Below are 20,638 nucleotides of genomic sequence, written 5' to 3'. Positions count from 1 at the left end.
CCAACACTTCCGCCATCTACAATCCGACCCCACCACCCAAGACATTTTTCCATCCCCACCCCTGTCTGCTTTCCGGAGAGACCACTCTCTCCGTGACTCCCTGGTTCACTCCACACTGCCCTCCAACCCCACCACACACAGCACCTTCCCCTGCAACCGCAGGAAATGCTACACTTGCCCCCACACCTCCTCCCTCACCCCTATCCCAGGCCCCAAGATGACTTTCCACATTAAGCAGAGGTTCACCTGCACATCTGCCAATGTGGTATACTGCATCCACTGTACCCGGTGTGGCTTCCTCTACCTTGGGAAAACCAAGCGGAGGCTTGGGGACCACTTTGCAGAACACCTCCACTCGGTTCACAATAAACAACCTCCCAGTCGCAAACCATTTCCACTCCCCCTCCCATTCTTTAGATGACATGTCCATCATGGGCCTCCTGCAGTGCCACAATGATGCCACCTGAAGCTTGCAGGAACAGCAACTCATATTCCGCTTGGGAACCCTGCAGCCCGATGGTATCAATGTGGACTTCACCAGCTTCAAAATCTCCCCTTCCCCCACCGCATCCCAAAACCAGCCCAGTTCGTCCCCTCCCCCCATTGCACCACACAACCAGCCCAGCTCTTCCCCCCCCAACCCACTGCATCCCAAAACCAGTCCAACCTGTCTCTGCCTCCCTAACCTGTTCTTCCTCTCACCCATCTCTTCCTCCCACCCCAAGCCGCACCTCCATCTCCTACCTACTAACCTCATCCCACCTCCTTGACCTGTCCGTCTTCCCTGGACTGACCTATCCCCTCCCTACCTCCCCACCTATACTCTCCTCTCCACCTATCTTCTTTACTCTCCATCTTCAGTCCGCCTCTCCCTCTCTCCCTATTTATTCCAGAACCCTCACCCCATCCCGCTCTCTGATGAAGGGTCTAGGCCCGAAACGTCAGCTTTTGTGCTCCTGAGATGCTGCTGGGCCTGCTGTGTTCATCCAGCCTCACATTTCGTTATCTTTATCCCCACCCTCTGCTTTCCACCAGCTTAGCCAAACCTCTAACCAAACCATTATCATGCCTCTGAAATCTCATCCTTAATTATGGACTCTAAAAACTTACAAACAAATGGAGGTCAGGCTAATCAGCCTTCATTTTCCTGTTTTCTACCTTTCTCCCTTCTTAAGCAGAGGTGTTACTTTCACCATTTTCCTGTCCTCTTGGACCCTGTCTGATTATTTCAAGGGCAAACTCTGATGAATCAATGCCCATTCTCATACACAAGAGCACTTAACATGATTTTCTTTCCAAGAAAAGGAATGAAACTTAGTACTTAATGTCACTCAAGATTAAATCATTATTTTCAATTCACCCAATATAATCATGTCTAGATTCAGAGTCTTCAACATAACCAAGGAAGTATTTAATATCAAACTCTTTTTCAATGATTCATGAAACTCAATCTAATATCAAAATATTATTGAATGACTTCCGTCTACTATTGCAACCACACTTAATAAGACTTGATACCATAACTGACGCCATTCCGGCCATGTGTAACTGCTCTCGATATTCTGAGAATATTGTACTCATAGAAGAGCAATAATTGCTTCTCAGTTGGTGATACAGGTAACAGTATAAGAAAAGTCTGAAGTTCCTCTAATGGTACTGGGTGGTGGCATTAGGATTAAAAAAAATCAATGCACCATGCACAGTCACATTTAGCTGTTCTGCTTGTCCAGCTAAGCAAATTGTTTAGTAATGAGAAAGCTATTACATTATTGAGGATTAAAAACAACATAGTGGTGCAAATGTGGCGAACAGATCAAATCGATCATCCAATAACACTATGCACCTCTTCTAAAGGTTGAGCTGGTGCTGGCACTAAGAATGCAAGTAAGGAGGGTCCTGGTTGCACTTATTCTCGTATGCTGAATTAGTTGGACTGTGGTGGGGCAACCAAAAGGATGTTACGGGTGGTCTTACTGCTGAGTTCAGTGAAACAAAAAATAAAAACAAAGCTGAGATGCTGCCACAACTAAGTCGACAGTTTGCTTTGATAACTTGGGTCACAGACGAAGAATTGTCTCTTGTATAAGAAAGGAAACAAGAGAGACCAAAAATCTAAAAAAGGCTGGGAGATAATAATTTATTTTTAGTGCAGAGACATGGCACAGGGACTTCATTTTGTCGTAGCAGATTTGAAATACCTACTTTTCACAGTATAAATGAGGCATAAATATTTTGCTTTCCTGAGGTTCTGAAAGCCCTTAAAAAATCCATGGAATACAAAAACAAGTCTACACAGTTCATGAACAACTAAATAAATTAAGTATAAGATGGATTGTTTGAAGAGAAAACAAACAAAATAACTTGAAGGCTCAACATTGCTGTGCGACTTATTTTTTCCAATATTACCCAAGGATTGAGGGGGTGCAATATTTCTAAAAGTACTTTTTAGCACCTTTGACAGCAACAGAATCTATAACAATGAATCAGCAGCTACGGAAAAAAAAACAGAAACGTTACCATGTGGAATAATCTAGCATTAAGCAATAATCAAGCTTCTCAGGTCACTTGTGTAAAAATTTCAGATGTGGCTGGATGGCAGCATTAAATTATTAGTCGTCATCTAGTTACAGCAGAAAGTTGTGTTGTGAGAAAAAAATGTTGTTTATGAGTGCTTGTACAACTTAAGATTTCAGTGAACTCTTCCAAGCCGTATATATATTTTATAGGACTGTGTGAATCTTTGCAAAGTTTCAAATGATTTTTAATCGATTGCTTTCTGATTGTCTGAAAGAAAAATTATAATTGCTCTAAAATTTAAAAAGAATTCAAAGGATGTAAACAGCACAGCCAAGGCCAGCATCAATTGGCCACCCTTAAATGCCCATGGAAAAGTAGTGGTGAATTGTTCTCTTCAACCATAGCAGTCCATGAGGTGTTGGTACACCTGCAACGCCAATAAGAAGGGACTCCCAGGACCTTAACCCAACAATACTGAAGAAATAGTGATAAATCAAAATCATGTGGGGCTTGAAGGGCAATTTAAGGGCAGCGATATTCCTATGCATATGCTGCCATTGTCCTTCTTGGTAGCCTTGGTCAGTTGCTGCAATGCATCCTTTAGGTGTGGAAAGACTGACTGTTGCAGCTGTTACATGGAGTGCTTTGTCCTGATGGTGTCAAGCTTTTTGAATGTTGTTACAGTTACGCTGATCCAGTTACATGGCAAATATCCGACACTTATCCTTGAAGATGGTGGACAGGCTTTGAGTAGCTAGGAGATGGGTGACTCCCACAGAATTCTGAGCCTCTGACTAGGTCTTGAAACCATAGTGTTTCTACAGCTGGGTGAGTTGAAATTCTGGTCAATGGTAACCCCCTAATGCTGGGGTTTTCAGCAATGAAGCCACTGAATGTTAAAGAGTAAGATTGAATAGTCTCTTGTTGGAGATGTTCACTGCCCACTACTTGTGTGGCATGACTATTACTTGCCAAGCATGATTGTTTTCTAGGTCTTGCTGCATTTGGACAGGAATTGGTTCAGTATCTGCACAGTTGCTAAATAGTGCAATCAAAGAATATCCCCAATTCTGCCCTTATGTTAGAGAAAAAGTCATTGATAAAGCAGCTGAAGGTTGGCGAGCCTAGAATACTAAACGGAGGATCTTGGGTTCTTTTAGCAATAATAGTGTCCCTGCCTCTGAGCCAGTGACCTGTGTTTGAGTCCCACCTTCTCCAAAGTGAGTCGTAACAAATCTTAATAGGTTGATTAAAATATCTAAATGGAGGATCTGTGACAGAGATGATTGACCTCCAACAACCACACCACTTTTATTTGTGTTTGGGTTGACTCTAATTAGTGATATATTCACTTCAGTTTTGTTGAGGCACCTTGACTTCATGCTCAAATGCTGTCTCAATGTCAAGGGCAGTGACCCTCACTGTCTATGTTTGGACCAAGGTTGTAATGAAATTAGGAGCTAAGTGGGCCTAGCAGAACCCAAACTGTGTGTCAATGAGCAATGAGCTTATTGTTGAATAAGTGTCACTTGACAGCACCATCAAAAACACCTTACTCCATTTCGCTGATGATCAAGAGTGGGCTCATGGGGTAAAAATTGGTTAGGTTGAATTTGTTATGCTGCATGTGTACTGGAAATGTGGGCAATTATTCATGTTGTCAGGTAGGTGCCTTTAGAACATAGAACAATACAGCACAGAACAGGCCCTTCGTCCCTCGATGTTGCACCGACCTGCAAACTAATCCAAACCCCTCCCCCTACACTATCCCATCATTATCTATATGCTTATCCAAGGACTGTTTACATACCCCTAATGTGGCTGAGTTAACTACATTGGCAGGCAGGGCGTACCGCGCCCTTACCACTCTCTGAATAAAGAACCTGCCTCTGACATCTGTTTTAAATCTATCACCCCTCAATTTGTAGCTCTGCCCCCTTGTACAAGATGAAGTCATCATCCTAGGAAAAAGACTCTCGCTGTCCACCCTATCTAATCCTCTGATCATCTTGTAGGTCTCTATTAAATCCCCTCTTAGCCATCTTCTCTCCAATGAGAACAGACCCAAGTCCTTCAGCCTTTCTTCATAGGACCTGCGCTCCAGACCAGGCAACATCCTGGTAAATCTCCTCTGCACGTTTTTCCAATGCTTCCATATCCTTTGTTCTGGCTACATTGGAAGAGCTTGGTAGAGATGCAGCAAGTTCTGGATTTTGTCTTCAGTACTATTACAAGAGTGTTGTCAGGGCCTTGAGCAGTTTCTTAATATCACATGGCGCGAACTGAAGTGGCTGAAGCCTGGCATCTATTTTGATGGGCACCTCTGGGAGACCAAGTTGGATCACCCATTTGCACTTCTGGCTGAAAATGCTTCTAAACGTTTCAGTCTCGTCTTCTGCACTGACGTGCAGAGCTCTGCCATCATTCACAATGAGAATATTAGTGCAGCATCCTCCTCCAATGAGTTATTGGAATATCTATTGCCAAATTGTCCGATGTAGTTATCCATCCACAACAAGGTTGTGGTATCACTTAGCACTGACCAGGACATACTGTTTATGTTGTTTGGCATGTAGGGGATCAGCTTCAAAAAAACAGTAAGGCGGGCATGTGAGCAATAATATCAGGTATAATATTAAAATAAGATTCTCCCTGTGAAGCTATAAAACAGGATTTGTTTGGATGTTGAAAATTATCCATATGCATGCCAATCTTGGTGAGGGATATTAAAATCCTCCAGAGTACATTCTGTGGCCTTGCCACCCTCATGAATCATAAAAAGTTCACCAGTTAACAGAAATGGCAAATGGAATGAGTATTTCAAGATTATTTAATTATTTCAAAGGAAATGGAGTGCAAAAATAGGGAAATCTTCTTAAAACTATATAATACAATAGAATACCTAGAATACCTTGAGCAGTTTTGGTTCCCTAATCAAAAGGGAGGAAAAACTGGCATCAGGGATAATCCAGAGATGGTTCATATCAGGTTGATTGAGTATGAAGAGATCATCTGATGAAGAATGAGCCTACTTCTTCAGCAGTCACCATGGTTGAGGATGACTTATTTCCACTCCAAGGCAGGGTGGTGCAGGGGCAGGGGCAGGCTCTGAGGTAGAGGTGGCAATCTTGGAGATGTAAACTCTGCCACAGGTATGAGACATGCAGGTAGGACACACTGCACACTCTTTCCATTACTTACGCTTCATCTCCACATGGTGATGTTCAAAGTGATTGGCACTTCACAGATACTTCTTTTCCAGTTTGTGCGTTCTAGGGAAAGTACTCCCTACATGTTGGTAAGGATGTTGCATTTGTTTAGAGAGGCTTTCAGGGTCTGCTTGTTGCGTTTCCTCTGCCTTCCTAGTGTTTATCATTGTGGAGCTCAGAGTAGAGCACTTGCTTAGGGACGCTTGTTGGGCAATGTGGGCCTACCCATTGCTGGTGGTTGAGTGCAATCATTGCCTCGATATCAGGGATGTTGACCTGGGAGAGGATGCTCACACTGGTATGTCTATTCTGCCAATAGATTTGCAGGATTTTGTGAAGGGACTGCTGGGTGATAACCCTCCAGGTATTTGAGGTATCTGCTGTATGTGGTCCATCTTTCAGATGCATACAGGAGAGTGGGGATCATAGGTACAGTGGAGACCATGAACATGGTGCCGTATTTGAAGTGTCCGAAGGCTACACTGGTGCATGAGATTTAGTTGTCATTGCCTGTTTGCACCAACAGGAGGCTCCCAATGGAAAATGACCCATTTTATCCAGGGACACACTATGGTTTTTGATGGTTGAGACAGTGTTACATGGCGAGAGAAGAAGTAGAGAATCTTCGCTTTCTGAATTCTAATCTGAGGCCCATTTCCTCATGCTCCAGTGAATGTGCCAAAGAAGGTTTGTAGCTCAGCCTCAGTGAGCATACACGTAGATATCTTCTGCAGTTTGATCACAGAGGTTGGGTGCTTTTGGTTTTGGCTTTGGCTGGAGGCAAAGGCTAAACAGTTTTTCCCTTGTCCTGTAGGTCAACCTCATGCTAGCTAGGAGCTTAATGCAGATGAGGTGGAGTACTGCTGCAAGGAATATGGGAGAAGAATGCTGGTACAATGGCGCATTGGGTCTTTAGTGGATCTACTGGTGAGGATCATGGCTTGCTTATCATCAAGAAGCAGGAGGAGAACGGTAATAAATTTCTGCAGGCAGCTGAACTCGAGTAGGATATCCCAGAATCCCCGCAGTGACAGAGTCAAAGGGTTTTTTGAGATCAAAAAAGGCCAGTACACAAGTTGGTGCTGTTCCCTGCACATTGCTTGGGCTTATCACAGACTGAACATCCTGTCTTCACACGACTCACTGAGAAGCCCTTCAGCCAATGGGAGGAGGCAGCTGAGGAGGATTCTTGCAATAACTTTTTCCGAAGCAGTCAGTAGAGAAATCCCCATGTAATTGCCACAGTTTGACATGTTTCCTTCCTTGACGGTAGTCACAATTAGGGCATCTGAGATCTCCCCACATGCTCTCTTCCTTCCAGATGAGGGTGAGGTGGTTACGCATTAATGTCGAGTTCCTCCCCATCGTATCATCGTCGTACTTAAAATGGGGATTCCATCAGTTCCAGAGAACTTGTTATTTTTCAGCTGTCAGATGGCTTTTTTGACTTCATGGTGAGTTGCAAGTGTTCTGAGATAGCAATGGGTTGCATGTTGTGGGACAGTGTTAAGAGCACTTGCGTCAAAGGTTGCACCAAGATTGAAGAGATCCTCAAAGTTCTTTATCCAACCAGTACTGATAGCCTCTCAGTCTCTCGTGACCAACTCTCAATTTTTGTCTGAGAGTGAAGTAGGTCCGTGGGTACTCAGATCAAAGATGGCTTGCACTGCAGTGAAGAAGCCATGCACCTTTGTCAGCAAGTTGCTGAGTTTCCTGCACTTTGTCCACCTTGTTTGATTCTTCAGGTCATGGATTCTTTTTTGCACCGTTGCCTGTAGACTTGCTTCCTCTTGGTTGAGATTTGGTGAAGCTGCCAATTAAGGAACATGTTGCACTTGCAGCCAAGGAGATCCTGGAGCTCCTGATCAATCTCAATCCCGTCTTGGTGCTGCCTGGTTGAAAGGTCATGTGTCTCCATGCTAGCGCTAACTCTGGCAGATTTTAGCGTGGACTAGCTACTGTGAGCAACCTGTGGCTTTGGCATATTAGTTGTGAGGCACCACCTGAGTTGGCCTTTCTTCTCCGGGTCTGAGTGCAGCAACAATGAGTCTCCTGGCAAAGTTGGTTCTGCCTCTGCTGGTTTGGGGCCAGGTTGATGGAGATGGTAGAGTAGATTACTTGGTGGCTGGCCCAGCAGTTGTCAGTTCTGGTCATGGTGCAGGTGATGCAGCTATTTTTGCAGTCCCTCACTGGGAATTATAACATAGTCTACTAGGCGCCAGGGCTCAGGGCAGGTTTGTATCTTGAGATCTTGTGCTTGCTTCTCTGATGGAACAGGGTGTCTGTTATGAGGAGGTCATGTTCTCGGCATTTCATCAGGAAGCGGAATTCACTGGAGTTTGTTTTCTCTATGCCTTTGTTGCCTATCATGCCTTTCCAAAGGTTTGCATCTCTCCCAATTGCAGCACTGAAATTACCAAGGAGAATCAACTTGACTCCTTTGGGATGCAGGACAACAATTGGTCAAGGCTAGTATATACTGTCTTGTCTGCTGCTTCCAGGGGTTAGGGGAATGGTGGTGACAACCATGATGTCCAGTTTCTATAGGAAAAGCTGCCGAGTCATGAGGCACTCACTCACCCCTTGGAGGAATTGTTTGAGACATCCAACCGATTTGTTTCTCATGGCAAAGACCCTGGTGACTTGCCACCTTTGCTGTTTAAGTTGGTCTTCCCCTTGCCAGTCGTGTCTTGCTCAGCGTGGCATTGTTAATTTCGTATCACTGGGTTATGACAGCAAAATGATTTTTAGGTTTGTCATTATTGAGGTTGTCCATAAGGGTCCTGATGCTCCACATTACATAATTCTTATGGGTGGGTGGAAGATGTCATGAAGTGGATTCTTTTAACATGGGGTGCCGGTGAAACACCAACCACACATAATTCCAGCAGACCGAGATCCAGACCCAATGGCTGAGAAAATCCAACACAACTGGAGACCAGATTCTGTTGTTGGCCAGGGGTCTATCACTCATCTTCCACTAATCATTATGTATTGCTACCACAGTGGAGTAGCAGGTGAAGCCCACAGTGGCGACCAGCAACATCTGTGCGTTGGGGAGGTGTCAGAAAATGAGTATATTGAACCTGCCCTCGTTGGGACTCAGAAAAATGAGAGGTGACCTTACTGAAGCAGAAGTCCTAGATGACAAGAGAATGTGCAAGGGAAACTTAGGAAGGGAATTAGGCGAACAAAAAGGGGCATGAAAAAATGATGGCAGGTAACCTCGGGGAAAATCTAAGTTATTTTACAAGTCATTAGCTTAAAAGGAGAACTAGGGAAAGTGTAGGTACACTTTTGGGCCATTGTGGTAGTTTGTGCATGGGGCATAGAGTTCAGAATGAATACTGTGTGCTGGTGTTTACTAGTGAGAGTGACAATATGGGTATAGAAATCAGGGAGAAGTGTGATATATTTGAAGAAATCAGAAGACAGAGGGATTCTGAGTGATCTGGCAGGCTTAACAATAGATAAATATCCGAGGCCAGATGAAATGTAGCACTGGCTATTGAGTGAGGCAAGGGAGCAAATTGCAGGACTTTTCAATTCCTCTCTGACCACAGGAGAAATGGCAGAGGACTAGAAGACAACCAATACGGTACTGCTATTCAAGAAGGGACCAGGAAACTGCAAGACTGTCAGTCGAACTTCACTCGTGGTGCAACTTTGTAAGCAATTCTGAGGAACAAAATTAATCAGCACTTGGCAAGGTATGGGATTAATCAACAACAGTCAGTATAGTTTTCTTCAGGGGTCATGCCTCACCAACTTGACTGAATTTTTCTGAGGTGACCAGGTGTGTCGATTAGGGCAATGCATTCAACCTAGTATATTTGGACAGCAAAGCTTTTGATAAGGTCCCACATGGGCCAGAGACAGCAAAAGTAACAGCCCATAAGATTCAAGGAAATTTGGCAAATTGGATTCAGAATTGGCTCTGTGGCAGAATGCAGTGTGATGGTCAAGGGGTGTTAACTTGACTGGAAGCTTGTGTCCAGTGGGATTCCGCAGTGATCAGTGTCAGAGCCTTTGTTGTTTTGTGGAAAAAATAAATGATTTAGGCTTGATTGCTGGAGGGTCGATTAGTGAGTTCATGGATGACAAAAAATTGGGGAGGTGGTAAACAGTGAGGACGATAACCTTGGATTACAGGAGGATATAGCTGGGCTGACTAGTGGCGATGGAAGACATGAAGAACAGTAAGACCTTGGGAAGCAGAGAGGATTACAGGAACCTTGGTGCGCATGTCAGGTAGATGGACAGGTGGATAGTGTGGCTAAGGAGGCTTATAGATAATTTCATTTTATTAGCTCGGGTGCAGAGTTTAAAAACAGAGTCATTTATGCTGGAGCTGTACAAAAAGCTGGTTAGGCTACACGAGAGTACTGTGTACTGTTCTGGAACCCACATTAGAGGAGGGACACGACAGCACTGAGATGAGTGCACAGAAGATTTATCAGAATGTCACCTGGGCTGGAGAGATTTAGTTATGAAGAGAGATTAAATAAACTGGAGTTGTTTTCCCTAGACAACAGGAGACTGAGTGAGACATGTTTTACATGTATAAGCTCATAAGGGCACAGGGCAGCATGGTGGCTCAGTGGTTAGCACTGCTGTCTGTGTCAAGGAGCAGGGTTTGTTTCCAGCCTTGGGTGACTGCCTGCGTGGAGTTTGCACGTTCTCCCAGTGTCTATGTGGCGTTCCACGAGATGCTCCAGTTTCCTCCCACAGTCCAAAGATGCGCAAGTTAGGTGGATTTGTTATGCTAAATTACACAGTATTCAGAGATGCATAGGTTAGGTGTGCTAGCCGTATGAAATACTGAATTACAGGGAAAGGGTAGAGAATGAATCTGTGTAGGATGGTCTTCAGAGTGCTGGTATGGACTAATTGGGCTGAATGGTTTGTTTCCACACTGTGGGGATTCTATAAAAACAAATTCTATAGCTAGAGGAGACAGGAAGGAACCTTTCTCCTTGGTGGAGCAATCAATGACCAGGGGACATGAATTTAAGTTAAAGAAGAAGAGGTTTGAAGGGATGTGAGGAAATTCTTTTATGCTGAGGGTGGTGGGAATCTGGAACTCACGACCTGTAAGGGTGGTTGAGGCAGAAACCTTCACAACATTTAAAAAGTATTTAAATGTACCCTTGCAAAGCTGAGGCACACAAGCCAATGGGCCAAGTGGTAAAAAAAAGGATTAGAATTGTTAGGTCCTTGTTTTTGACTGGCATGGATGCGACAGGCCGAGAGGACCTGTCCTGTAGATCTCTGTGACTCTCTGAAACTTGTAAGCTTCTTACAGGCTTAATGAGAGGTGTGTTCACCTATGGAAAATCTGGGACCAAAGGGCATAATCTCAGAGTAAGGGGTTTATTACAGAGACGATGAATTTCTTTTCTCTGAGGAAAGATGAATCTGTGGAATTCCTTTTAGAGGGGTGTTGAGGTTAGGCCATTAAAAGTATTTAAAGCTAAGATTGACAGACTTCTAATTTTAAGAATATCAATGGATATGACAGAAATGCAGGAAAGTGAAATTGATCAAAACCTATTAGGATCAGCCATAATCTCATCGAACGGTGGAGCAGACTCAATGGGCCAAAATCAGAGAGTAGGTTTGCTTGCCCATGTTTGACTTGACAACATGAAACATATTGTCGTCTGGAGTCAATTTTCAGGACTACCAAGGAAACTCTCTCCCAGCTGGATATCATGTGCCACAACTTCTGGTGGGTCTGCCCTACATATTGGGCAGGACAAATCAGGGATGGTGATGGAGGTGTCTGGATGGCCCTTTTCATAGAATCACACCTAACAGAGGTTGTCAGGCTATGCTCAATGTCTGTGGGACAGCTTTCTCCATTCTGGCTCACGCTCCTGGATGTTGGAGAGAAGGCCTTTGGAGTGTCAACAGGGCCACATATACCATTGCCATTTCTGGTGCTTTGGTAAACACTGGGTAGTTTATCCAGCTTCATTTCTTTTCTTAGATAATGCAGTGGTTTAATAAACTCAGTGGTTTGCTGGGTATTTTAGAGTTAACCACATTGCTGTGGATCTGGAATCACACAGAGCAGATGAGGAGGGCAGATTCTCTTCTCTGAAGGAGAATACGGTCATAACGTGTAAAAAACCTAAATATTCACTTAAAAGTAGAGCTAGACACAGCTGGAGGAACAGGGTCTAAACAGTCTGCCATCAACTGAACTAAAAGGCTCCTCTTGGAAGATATGATTGTAGAGGTAAGGTGATAAATCATAGGATGCAACTTATAGAGGAGAGTTCTAAATTAAGTATTTTTAAATTTTGTGCATCAGGATTGGTAAGCAAGAAGTGCATTGAAGACATAAGAGGGTACAGACTGAGGAATTTTGCTTGCATTGGGATCACTGAAGATGAAAACCAGAAGAAAAAGTGATATAAGTCAGTCTACAGTTGACAAGGTGGTACGGTATAGTTGGGATTGAGAATGGTGTTGTTGTAATCTTGGTGATAAACTTAAAGTGTAATGTGAAGATCAGAATCTGTTCAAATAGGCTACTGCTGTTTGCATCTTAATTTAGGATGGATGAACACCAGAAAAAATTATTGACATTTTGGCGAGGGCCAAATTTGATGACTTCAGTTTCTTGGATTCGGCGAAGTCAAATGATATTTCATCCACAACTGACTGTCAAGATAAACAATTTGACAGCAGAAAAGTGTTCAGTGCAATCGTGTACAAGGACACTGGTGTTTCCACAGCACACACTTCAAGGATGATCTTCTAAGAAAGGATGCATTCTGCAAATGTCAAAACATATAGTGAATAGCATGACGTGAAGAGAGGGTTTTTGTATTGTGAAGTTACAGTTGCTGGAAATGTATTGACTGAACGAGAACAGATAGAAAAGAAGCAACAGAAGGGCAGCCTTATTGAACTGGACCATGGAGAGACAGTGGCAGTGGTTAAAGTGGTCAGCTGTGTTGAATTCTGCAGAGATGTTAAGGAAAATAGACAGGAATAATGTACAACCTCCACAGCATAAGAAGTGAAAATTAGACCCATACATAATTTGCATGTTTAGCTGTATAGCTATCATCTTACAATTAAAGTAAAAGAAATCTAACTGCTATACAAAGCAGCCTTGGAATGAGAAATTGGGTGAAATAAGAGACAACATCTGAGGCAATGGGCTCAAGTGAGCTGTAACGAGCATACTTTCCACAACTGCATTCTATTCATTTTATTTGGTACGAATAGATTGGTTCATTCCAGCAACTGTAAATGTTCAGATGCCTTACGACAATTGAATTTAATCTTGTCATACAGTTATACAACTGCCGCCTTTATTTACACTATTACAAAATGTACATTCCCAACACTGACTAAGTGTCAGCAGGGCAGAAAGCAGGATTTGAAGAGGAGCCAGACCTCAGCAGCAAGACCTGCTGAGTTTTTTGAGCACTTTCTGTCATTGCTCCTGATCGGATTCATATTGGGGATCTGGGGCATACAGGCAAGAAGCTCCAGGAAACTGATACATTCAAGGACTTGACAAAGAAACAGGAAATGAAGGGGCAAGGACTTGAAGAGAAATGTTCGCTCAAGCACAGGCTTTTTTGTGAAGGGCCCAATTGCACTAATTAAGAAAGAAAGGAGGAAGACTTTGTTTGAGTAAAGGAAGCATTTAAATATGTAGAATGGTTGACAACCCATAAAGGTATGCAAGTAATTGGTATTGAAGGGACAGAAAGTGATGTGCTTGAAGAAAGAGAGAAAAAGAGTTGAATCATAAAAATGTCACCCTAATTTTCAAAGCCCTCAACAACTTTATCCTTGCTATTGTAACTTTCTCCAGGTCGGAAATCCTTGGCGATCTCTGCATTCGTCCAATTCCGGCCTTCTATCCATGTCCTGTTTTATACCATTTCCACCATTAGCAGATACGCAGGTCTTATGTTGTTGAATTTATTCAAAACCTATGTGCATGTACCTTTCTTTCTGAAACCTAACCTCTCGCTCTTAAACCTAACTTTTTGTCCAAGCTTTTAGCTATCTGCCTTAACATGTGGCTCGATGCCAAATTTTGTCTGAAGACACTCTTCTGAAGAGCCTGGAGTTGTTTTTAACCTAGTAGAAGTGCTACGAAGTTAAAAGAGTTACTGTGGAAGAGAAAACACAAAGTGGGAAAATGCAAGGAGGAAGCAGATACCAAACTACCTTTGGCATCGAGGATACGTAAGGCTTGAAGGGTGGCAAGGAGCTTGCGTGGAGGAATTGGTATTTGCTGTTGAGTAAGTTGTACAGATGGCCTCACTAACCAGTGATGCATCAATGTGCATGTATTTTGTACTGGTCTTCTGAAAGCATAGAATCACAAAGTAGTATCATACAGAGGGTGGTCATTTGACCCACTGAGTCTCGCAGTTCTTTTGCAAATTAATCCAACTAGTTCCAATCTCCTGTTGTTTCTTCATATCGTTGAACATTTTTCCCCTTAAGTCTTAACTAATTTTGTGTTGAAGGCTATTATTGAATCTGCATTCATAACCTAATCAGACAGTATATCACAAATCCTAACCATATCACAAAATGGTATTTTTCCTCAGATTGTCTCAAGTTCTTTTTTCTGTCATTTTTAATTCTTGCTTTCAGATTGGCAGAACTTTCAGAATAAGAAATGGAACACATCTAGCATGATGCAAAGTACTTGAAAATTCAGAACTTTTGCTCCCATTTAACATAGTTAAATACTTGGGGCAAAATCTCGTGCCCTCCTGTGGCAGGTTAGGTTGAAGAGGAGCATTTAATTGGATGGTTGGGCAGCAGGTAGTGACTACTCCAGTTAAGTCCATGTGAAAAGGCTTACCACTGGCAAATTAATGTCTACTCAAGAGTATTTACCCAGTTGAGTGGCTTGCCACAAGGGTTTCACAACTGCAAATGCTTGCACTCTCAGGTGAGGTTCCTTGTTCAAAGACAGGTGGTACCTGATCAAAGGCTGTCTATGTTCAGTGTGGGGGATGGTGGTCACTGAACGCTGGCCTGATACTCCCCTCATCCCAAACCTGCTTTCACTTATCTGGGTTTCTCTTCAATCTCAGGTCTTAGGCAGATGTAGGACCAACAGCAGCCCAGCAGCCACAGCCTCCCCAGTGGTACTGCTGAATACAGATGAGATACAAGCCCCTGAGAAGGTTTGCATTTTGTATTTGTACACTAACATGACCAGTACAAAATACATGCACATTGTTATGTACAGCTATTTCTATTTAATTTCTAAAAGAACATAATATTAAATTGTCCGAATATAATTTTGGTCTTCTGGTTCAGGGCAAACGTAACACCAACTTACATTTACCTGTAGTTTAGGCAAATCATTGAAAATTAGTTGAGTCTGGTGCTTTGGATGCATGAGGATATTTCAGAAGATGCAGAACACGTACATTCTAACAAATAAGAAAAGTCCTCAGGGGCCGACTTGCCATTCAGGCTTAACTTAAATTTAGTATCGATGTCAAAGAACGAACATAATGTTGTGTAAATATAAGTGTCAGCTCAGAAGATTGGACAGAAAATAAAATATGCAAGGAATGACCATAAGATTAATTAGGAGGGAAACAATTTAAGTGTGAGAAATCTAGTCAAAACAAAACAGATAGGAAAAGTTTCTTCAGATATTTAAATCAGTTGTGTCTATAGGAAATGAGTCTGTGGAATTAGTAATGGAGGATAAAGAGATGGTCACTGTCCAGTGACCATTGGGAACATGCAAGAAATAGTTGTAAATCAGGAGTGGAAAGGGATAAACTCAAGAAAATTACAATTACCAGGGAGATAGTGCTGAATAAATTGTTAGAACTGACAGTTGACAAGTTCCCAGGTCTTGAAGGTCATTCTCGAAGAAGAAACTAGTAACATAGTTGATGCATTAGTTTTAATTTTCCAAAACTCATTGGATTCAGGATCGAGGATAAGAAAATATTGTGCCCGCAAAAGCTGGCCATATTTTGAGGTTTTTCAGTGATGGAGCTGACTTCCTTAAATTCTTAGAGTAGTAATTACTATTTTATAAGTCTATCTCCCACCCGTTCCTCTGCTACATCAATGCGCTGCCTCATGCTCCCAGAAGGAGCTTGAACAGTTGATCAACTGACACCTTTCAACCCAACCTCAAGTTCACCTGGGCTATCTCTGATACCTCTCTCTCCTTCCTGGACCCCTCTGTCTCCATCTCCGGTGACAGCCTCAAAACCGATATCTATTTCAAGCCCAGAGACTCCTACAGCTACCTCGACTACACCACCTCTCACCCACCTTCCTGCAAGAACGTAATCCCCTCCTCCCAATTCCTCCGCCTCTGCTCCCAAGATGGGGTGCTCCACTCCCGACATCCCAGATGTCCTCTTATTTCAAGGACTGCAACTTCTCTCCTTCAGTGGTTGAAAATGCCTTCGATCGCATCTCTTGCATTCCCCGCACCTCCGCCCTCAAACCCCACTCTCCGCAACAAAAACAAATCCAGAATCTCCCTTGTCCTCACGTATCACCCCACTAACCTCCGGATTAACGTATCATTCTCTATCACTTCTGCCACCTGCAATCTGACCCCACAACCAAGGATACATTTCCCTCCCCACTCCTGTCTGCCTTCTGTAGGGACCGCATTCTCCGCAACTCCCTCATCCACTCCACACTCCCTACTAGCCACGGCACCTTTCCCTGCAACCGCAGTAAGTGCTACAGCTGCTCCTACACCTCTCCCCTCACCTCCATCCAAGGAACCAAATAAACCTCCCACATCAGAAAGAGGTTCACCTGCATATCTGCTGCTCCCAATGCGGCATCCTCTTCATTAGTGAGGCCAAATGGAGGCTTGGAGGCCACTCTGTAGAGTGCTTGTGCTCTGTTCGTCACAAATGGCACCATCTTCCGGATGCAAACCACTTCAACTCACCCCTCCCACTCACTGAGTGACATGTCCATTCTGGGCCTCCTCCAGACACAATGACATCACTTGAAAACTGGAGAAGCAGCACCTCACAGTCCGCCTTGGGAGTCGACAGCCCATTGGCTTAAATGTGGGCTTTACGAGTTTCAAAACCTCCCCACCCCGGCCTCATCCCATGACTGATCCTCCCTCTCATCCCTGCCTTATTGACCTGACACAACCTCTCCATCTTCTTTCACACCCATCATCTCCTCTCATCTCAACAACCAATCGCCACCACTGTCTACATGTATTTCCCTATCACTATCCCACCTACCTTCCCCAGCACTACCGTTCCCCCCCTCCTTATTTCAGAGCTCCCTTCCCCCGCCCCATTTCTGAAGAATGGTCCCAACCCCAAAATTCAACTTCCTTGCTCCTAGCCTGCTCTGTTCCTCAGCTCCACACTGTTATCTCGGACTCCAGCATCAGCAGTTCTTACTATAAAATTCTATCAACTTTCCTAATTATTTACTGCACCTAGTACTAATCTTTTGCAATTAATGCACTGGGACACCCAAATCTCAACACAGTAGGCCAGGCAGCATCAGAAGAGCGGGAATATTGACGTTTTGGGTAGGGACCATTCTTAAGAAATGAGGGAGGGCGAAGGGAGCTCAGAAATAAAGAAAGAGAGGGGAGAGGTGATGCTGGGGAAGATAGGTGGGATGGTGATAGGGGATTGCAGGTAGGCAGTGGTGGGGATTAGTCAAGGAGGTGGGAGGAGTGGATAGCTGGGAGAGAAGACAGACAGGTTGTGTCAGGTCAAGGAGATGGGGACGAGAGGGTGGGTTGGTCATAGGATGAAGCCGGGGATGGGGAGATTTTGAAACTGGTAAAGTCCACATTTAGGCTACTGGGCTGTAGGCTCCCAAGGTGGAAAATGAGGAGCTGCTCTTCCAGTTTCCAGGTGGCATCATTGTGACCCTGGAGAAGGCCAAGAATGGATATGTCACCCAAGGAGTGGGAGGGGTTACTGTTTATTGCAAAGAGTGAGCAGGTGGTCTACAAAGCAGTCTTCAAGCCTTCCCTTGGTCTCACCGATGCAGAGGAGGCCACATCAGGTGCAGCCAATGCAATTGACGACATTGACGGACGTGCAAATGAACCTCTCTCTGATGTGAAACGTTTGTTTGGTGCCTTCATGGAGGTGAGCGGAAATGTTATGTTTTATTGAGAGGATAATTGAATGCAAGGGTAGAGAGTTTCTGCTTCAGTCATACAAAGCATTGGTGAAGCCACATCTTGGACTACTACGTGCAGTACTGGACACTCTTCTTATGGAAGCATGTTAATGCATTAGAAACAGTTCAGAGAAGGCTTACTATACTAACATCTGGAATGAGTAGATTGTCTTAGAAGGAAAGACTCAACAGGTTAGGCCCGTATCCTCTGGAGTACAGAAGACTCAAGAAGCAACTTAATTGAAACAGTATCCTAAGGGGGTTTGACCGGGTGGATGTAGAAAGGATGCTTCCTCTCGTGGGTGAAATGAGAACTCGGGTCATAGTTTAAAAATAAGGTCCAATTAAGGTGAAGATGAGGATTGTTTTTTTCTCTGAGGGTTGAGTGTGTTTGGAATTCCATTCCTTAAAAGAAAATGGATACAGAACCTTTAAACATTTTTAAGACAGAGGTAAATAAATTCTTGATCATCAAGATGGAAAAAAATAATCTGGATTACACAGGAATGTGAATTTGAGATTAAAATCAGATCAGTTATCATCTTATTGAATGGTTGAGCAGGCTCAGAAGGCTGCGTGGCCTACTCTAGATCCTTGTCCATTTGCAATTTTAACAGGCAGATTAATGGTTGCAGCTCCCAAATCATCAAGTACGCTCCTGGGAAGTGAAGTTTTTGAAAGATAAATTAATACATCACATTTCCGAAATGACGTTCAACCATTATGGTAGTGGCTCTCTCCTGACCGGACAGCTGAGACAGTGTTAGTTACGTAGAGTTGGGAAACAAAACTACTTAAATTGGAACAATAATTAAGAGTAGATCTGACCAGCTTTGGATCGCTTTGTCAAAATTTTTTCATTGGATAGTGTGTCAGTAAACAGAAGGCATAAATTTGTATTCACTGCCACAAGAACAAGGGGATGTGCTGAGAATTTTTTTTTAAATTTCAGGGCCACTGAGATGTAGCTTGTGAAATTATTCTATGGTGGATGCAGCATTCTTTACAGTTCTGAAAGCTAAGCAGACACTTGAACAAGAAGAATGTAATGTGGCACAGTTCAAAAAAAAGAGAAAAGGGACTCAGTGAATAGCTGTCAGATCTGGTACAGGTGCAGTGGGCTGAATGGTTTCTTTCCACCTGAAATATCGGCATCTTTCAAGGACAACAGCTATTGATCCCGTTCCATCCCTTGTTTTGGGCTGCAATGCACTACCAAACTTTTCTTTTAAATTAATCAGAAAACTTCCTACCAAGCCTGTCTGATGATTTAATGGAAGCTAAAAGCACCACATTGTACAATATACTCCAACCTGCAATAAATCACATTGAACTTATACTTACTTCTGGCTTTTTTAAAATCTGAATGTAGAACATGCAGTTTTTCATTGGATAAATGATGATCAAGACATCACCGAAATCTGTAGGAATGATGCCCCTGCGGTAGTCCCTTGAGTGCTCAGACCAGATGATGTGAACTTCATCATTTCCCAGATGACGGAGCTGAAATGATAAATCGGTTCTTGATTAATTGTGGTGCAATGATCAGGACTTCATTATGAGGTCAATGTTCACAAATTTAATTAATTTACCTCAATGGTCAGAATTTTCACAGGGAAAATCTTGTCCAATTAGTTTGCCTCAACTATGTCGTTTGATACATTTGTAAATAATGACAGATTCTACAATATTTATAAGAATGCTTCGGCACATTAATATTTATTCTTTAATATAACTCGGGAATGGTTAAATTCAGAGTATTTTGATAATATTCAGGCGAGATGATGTGTTAAATATTGGAACAAATATCAATTAGAGCTGACAAAAGTTAAATCCAGTTTAAATACACTATTTCATAATAACTGTTTATAAATTAATTCCAATGAAAATAAAAAAAAGTTTTTAATATCCCCCTTTAACAGTGCGTTTGATGTCAATTGTAATGGCTTTAATTTGGTTACACTATGGCTACGAGCACTCAGAAAAGATGGAATCTGCATATTATCTGGATTGGGTCTGATTCAAAATAGATCACAAGTTTGAATTACTACTCTTCACGGAAGCCTTACTATATGGGAATAATATGCATGCTTATAGATAAGCTATTGAAAATGCAAGCTCTCATGCTTTATTCCTTACAAAAGAAAATGCACCAACAAGTGGTTCGCAAAGAAACCAAGCTGTTTCATCTGACTATAATTTAGTTCAAAGCTAGTAGATGCGCAGGTAAGCTACAGACATTTCTGTTCAGAGAAATGAATTCATTTGTTCACTTGATTACTGGACTGTGAGGAGAAAGAGAAAATTGGCTGGGACTGCTGAACTGACAAGGTGGCAATAGTAATTTCAGAGGAGGTATCTGATGCTGGTATTGAATGAGTTTTCAGTGCTCAAAGCTCACCTGATAAAAGAAATGATTGACTGGAGCGTGTTCTCAGTTCAACGGTTATTAGTCTTGCTACAAGGGTGGAGATTGTTGGAAAGCTCAATTTAGCCTGATGAAGAAAATTTGTATCACACACTAGTCCTGAGCAAGAGCATAACGGGGTCCTGTGGCAGAATTTAGTTCTGTTTGCTGCTCTATAACAGATTCTGTAAGTTATACGCATGACAATAAGATTTATTCATGTTCTTTTATTTGCATTTTGCTGCTGCTAGGTTAATTTCTTTATAAACCCTATTCATGACTGCAGCCTGAAAGTGTAATATGGCTATCAGTTGGAGAAAATTAGAATAAAGGTAACAACATGGTC

General features: G+C 42.9%; 1 protein-coding gene across 5 annotated transcripts in view; it reads right to left on the bottom strand.

Moving 5' to 3' along the window:
* ralgapa2 (Ral GTPase activating protein catalytic subunit alpha 2) overlaps positions 1-20,638 on the bottom strand; it is a 522,648-nt gene that overhangs the window by 185,741 nt on the left and 316,269 nt on the right. For all 5 annotated transcript variants that reach the window (XM_048535653.2, XM_059648353.1, XM_059648352.1 and 2 more), the window contains one exon: positions 19,230-19,388. In XM_048535653.2, the coding sequence (XP_048391610.2) occupies positions 19,230-19,388 (159 nt within the window). The remainder of the gene's footprint in view (positions 1-19,229; positions 19,389-20,638) is intronic.

The sequence above is a fragment of the Stegostoma tigrinum genome, chromosome 9 (genome assembly GCF_030684315.1).
Source record: "Stegostoma tigrinum isolate sSteTig4 chromosome 9, sSteTig4.hap1, whole genome shotgun sequence".
Taxonomy (NCBI): Eukaryota; Metazoa; Chordata; class Chondrichthyes; order Orectolobiformes; family Stegostomatidae; genus Stegostoma; species Stegostoma tigrinum.
The sequence above is the reverse complement of the archived record's forward strand: the minus strand, read 5'-3'. Positions and strand labels throughout refer to the sequence as shown.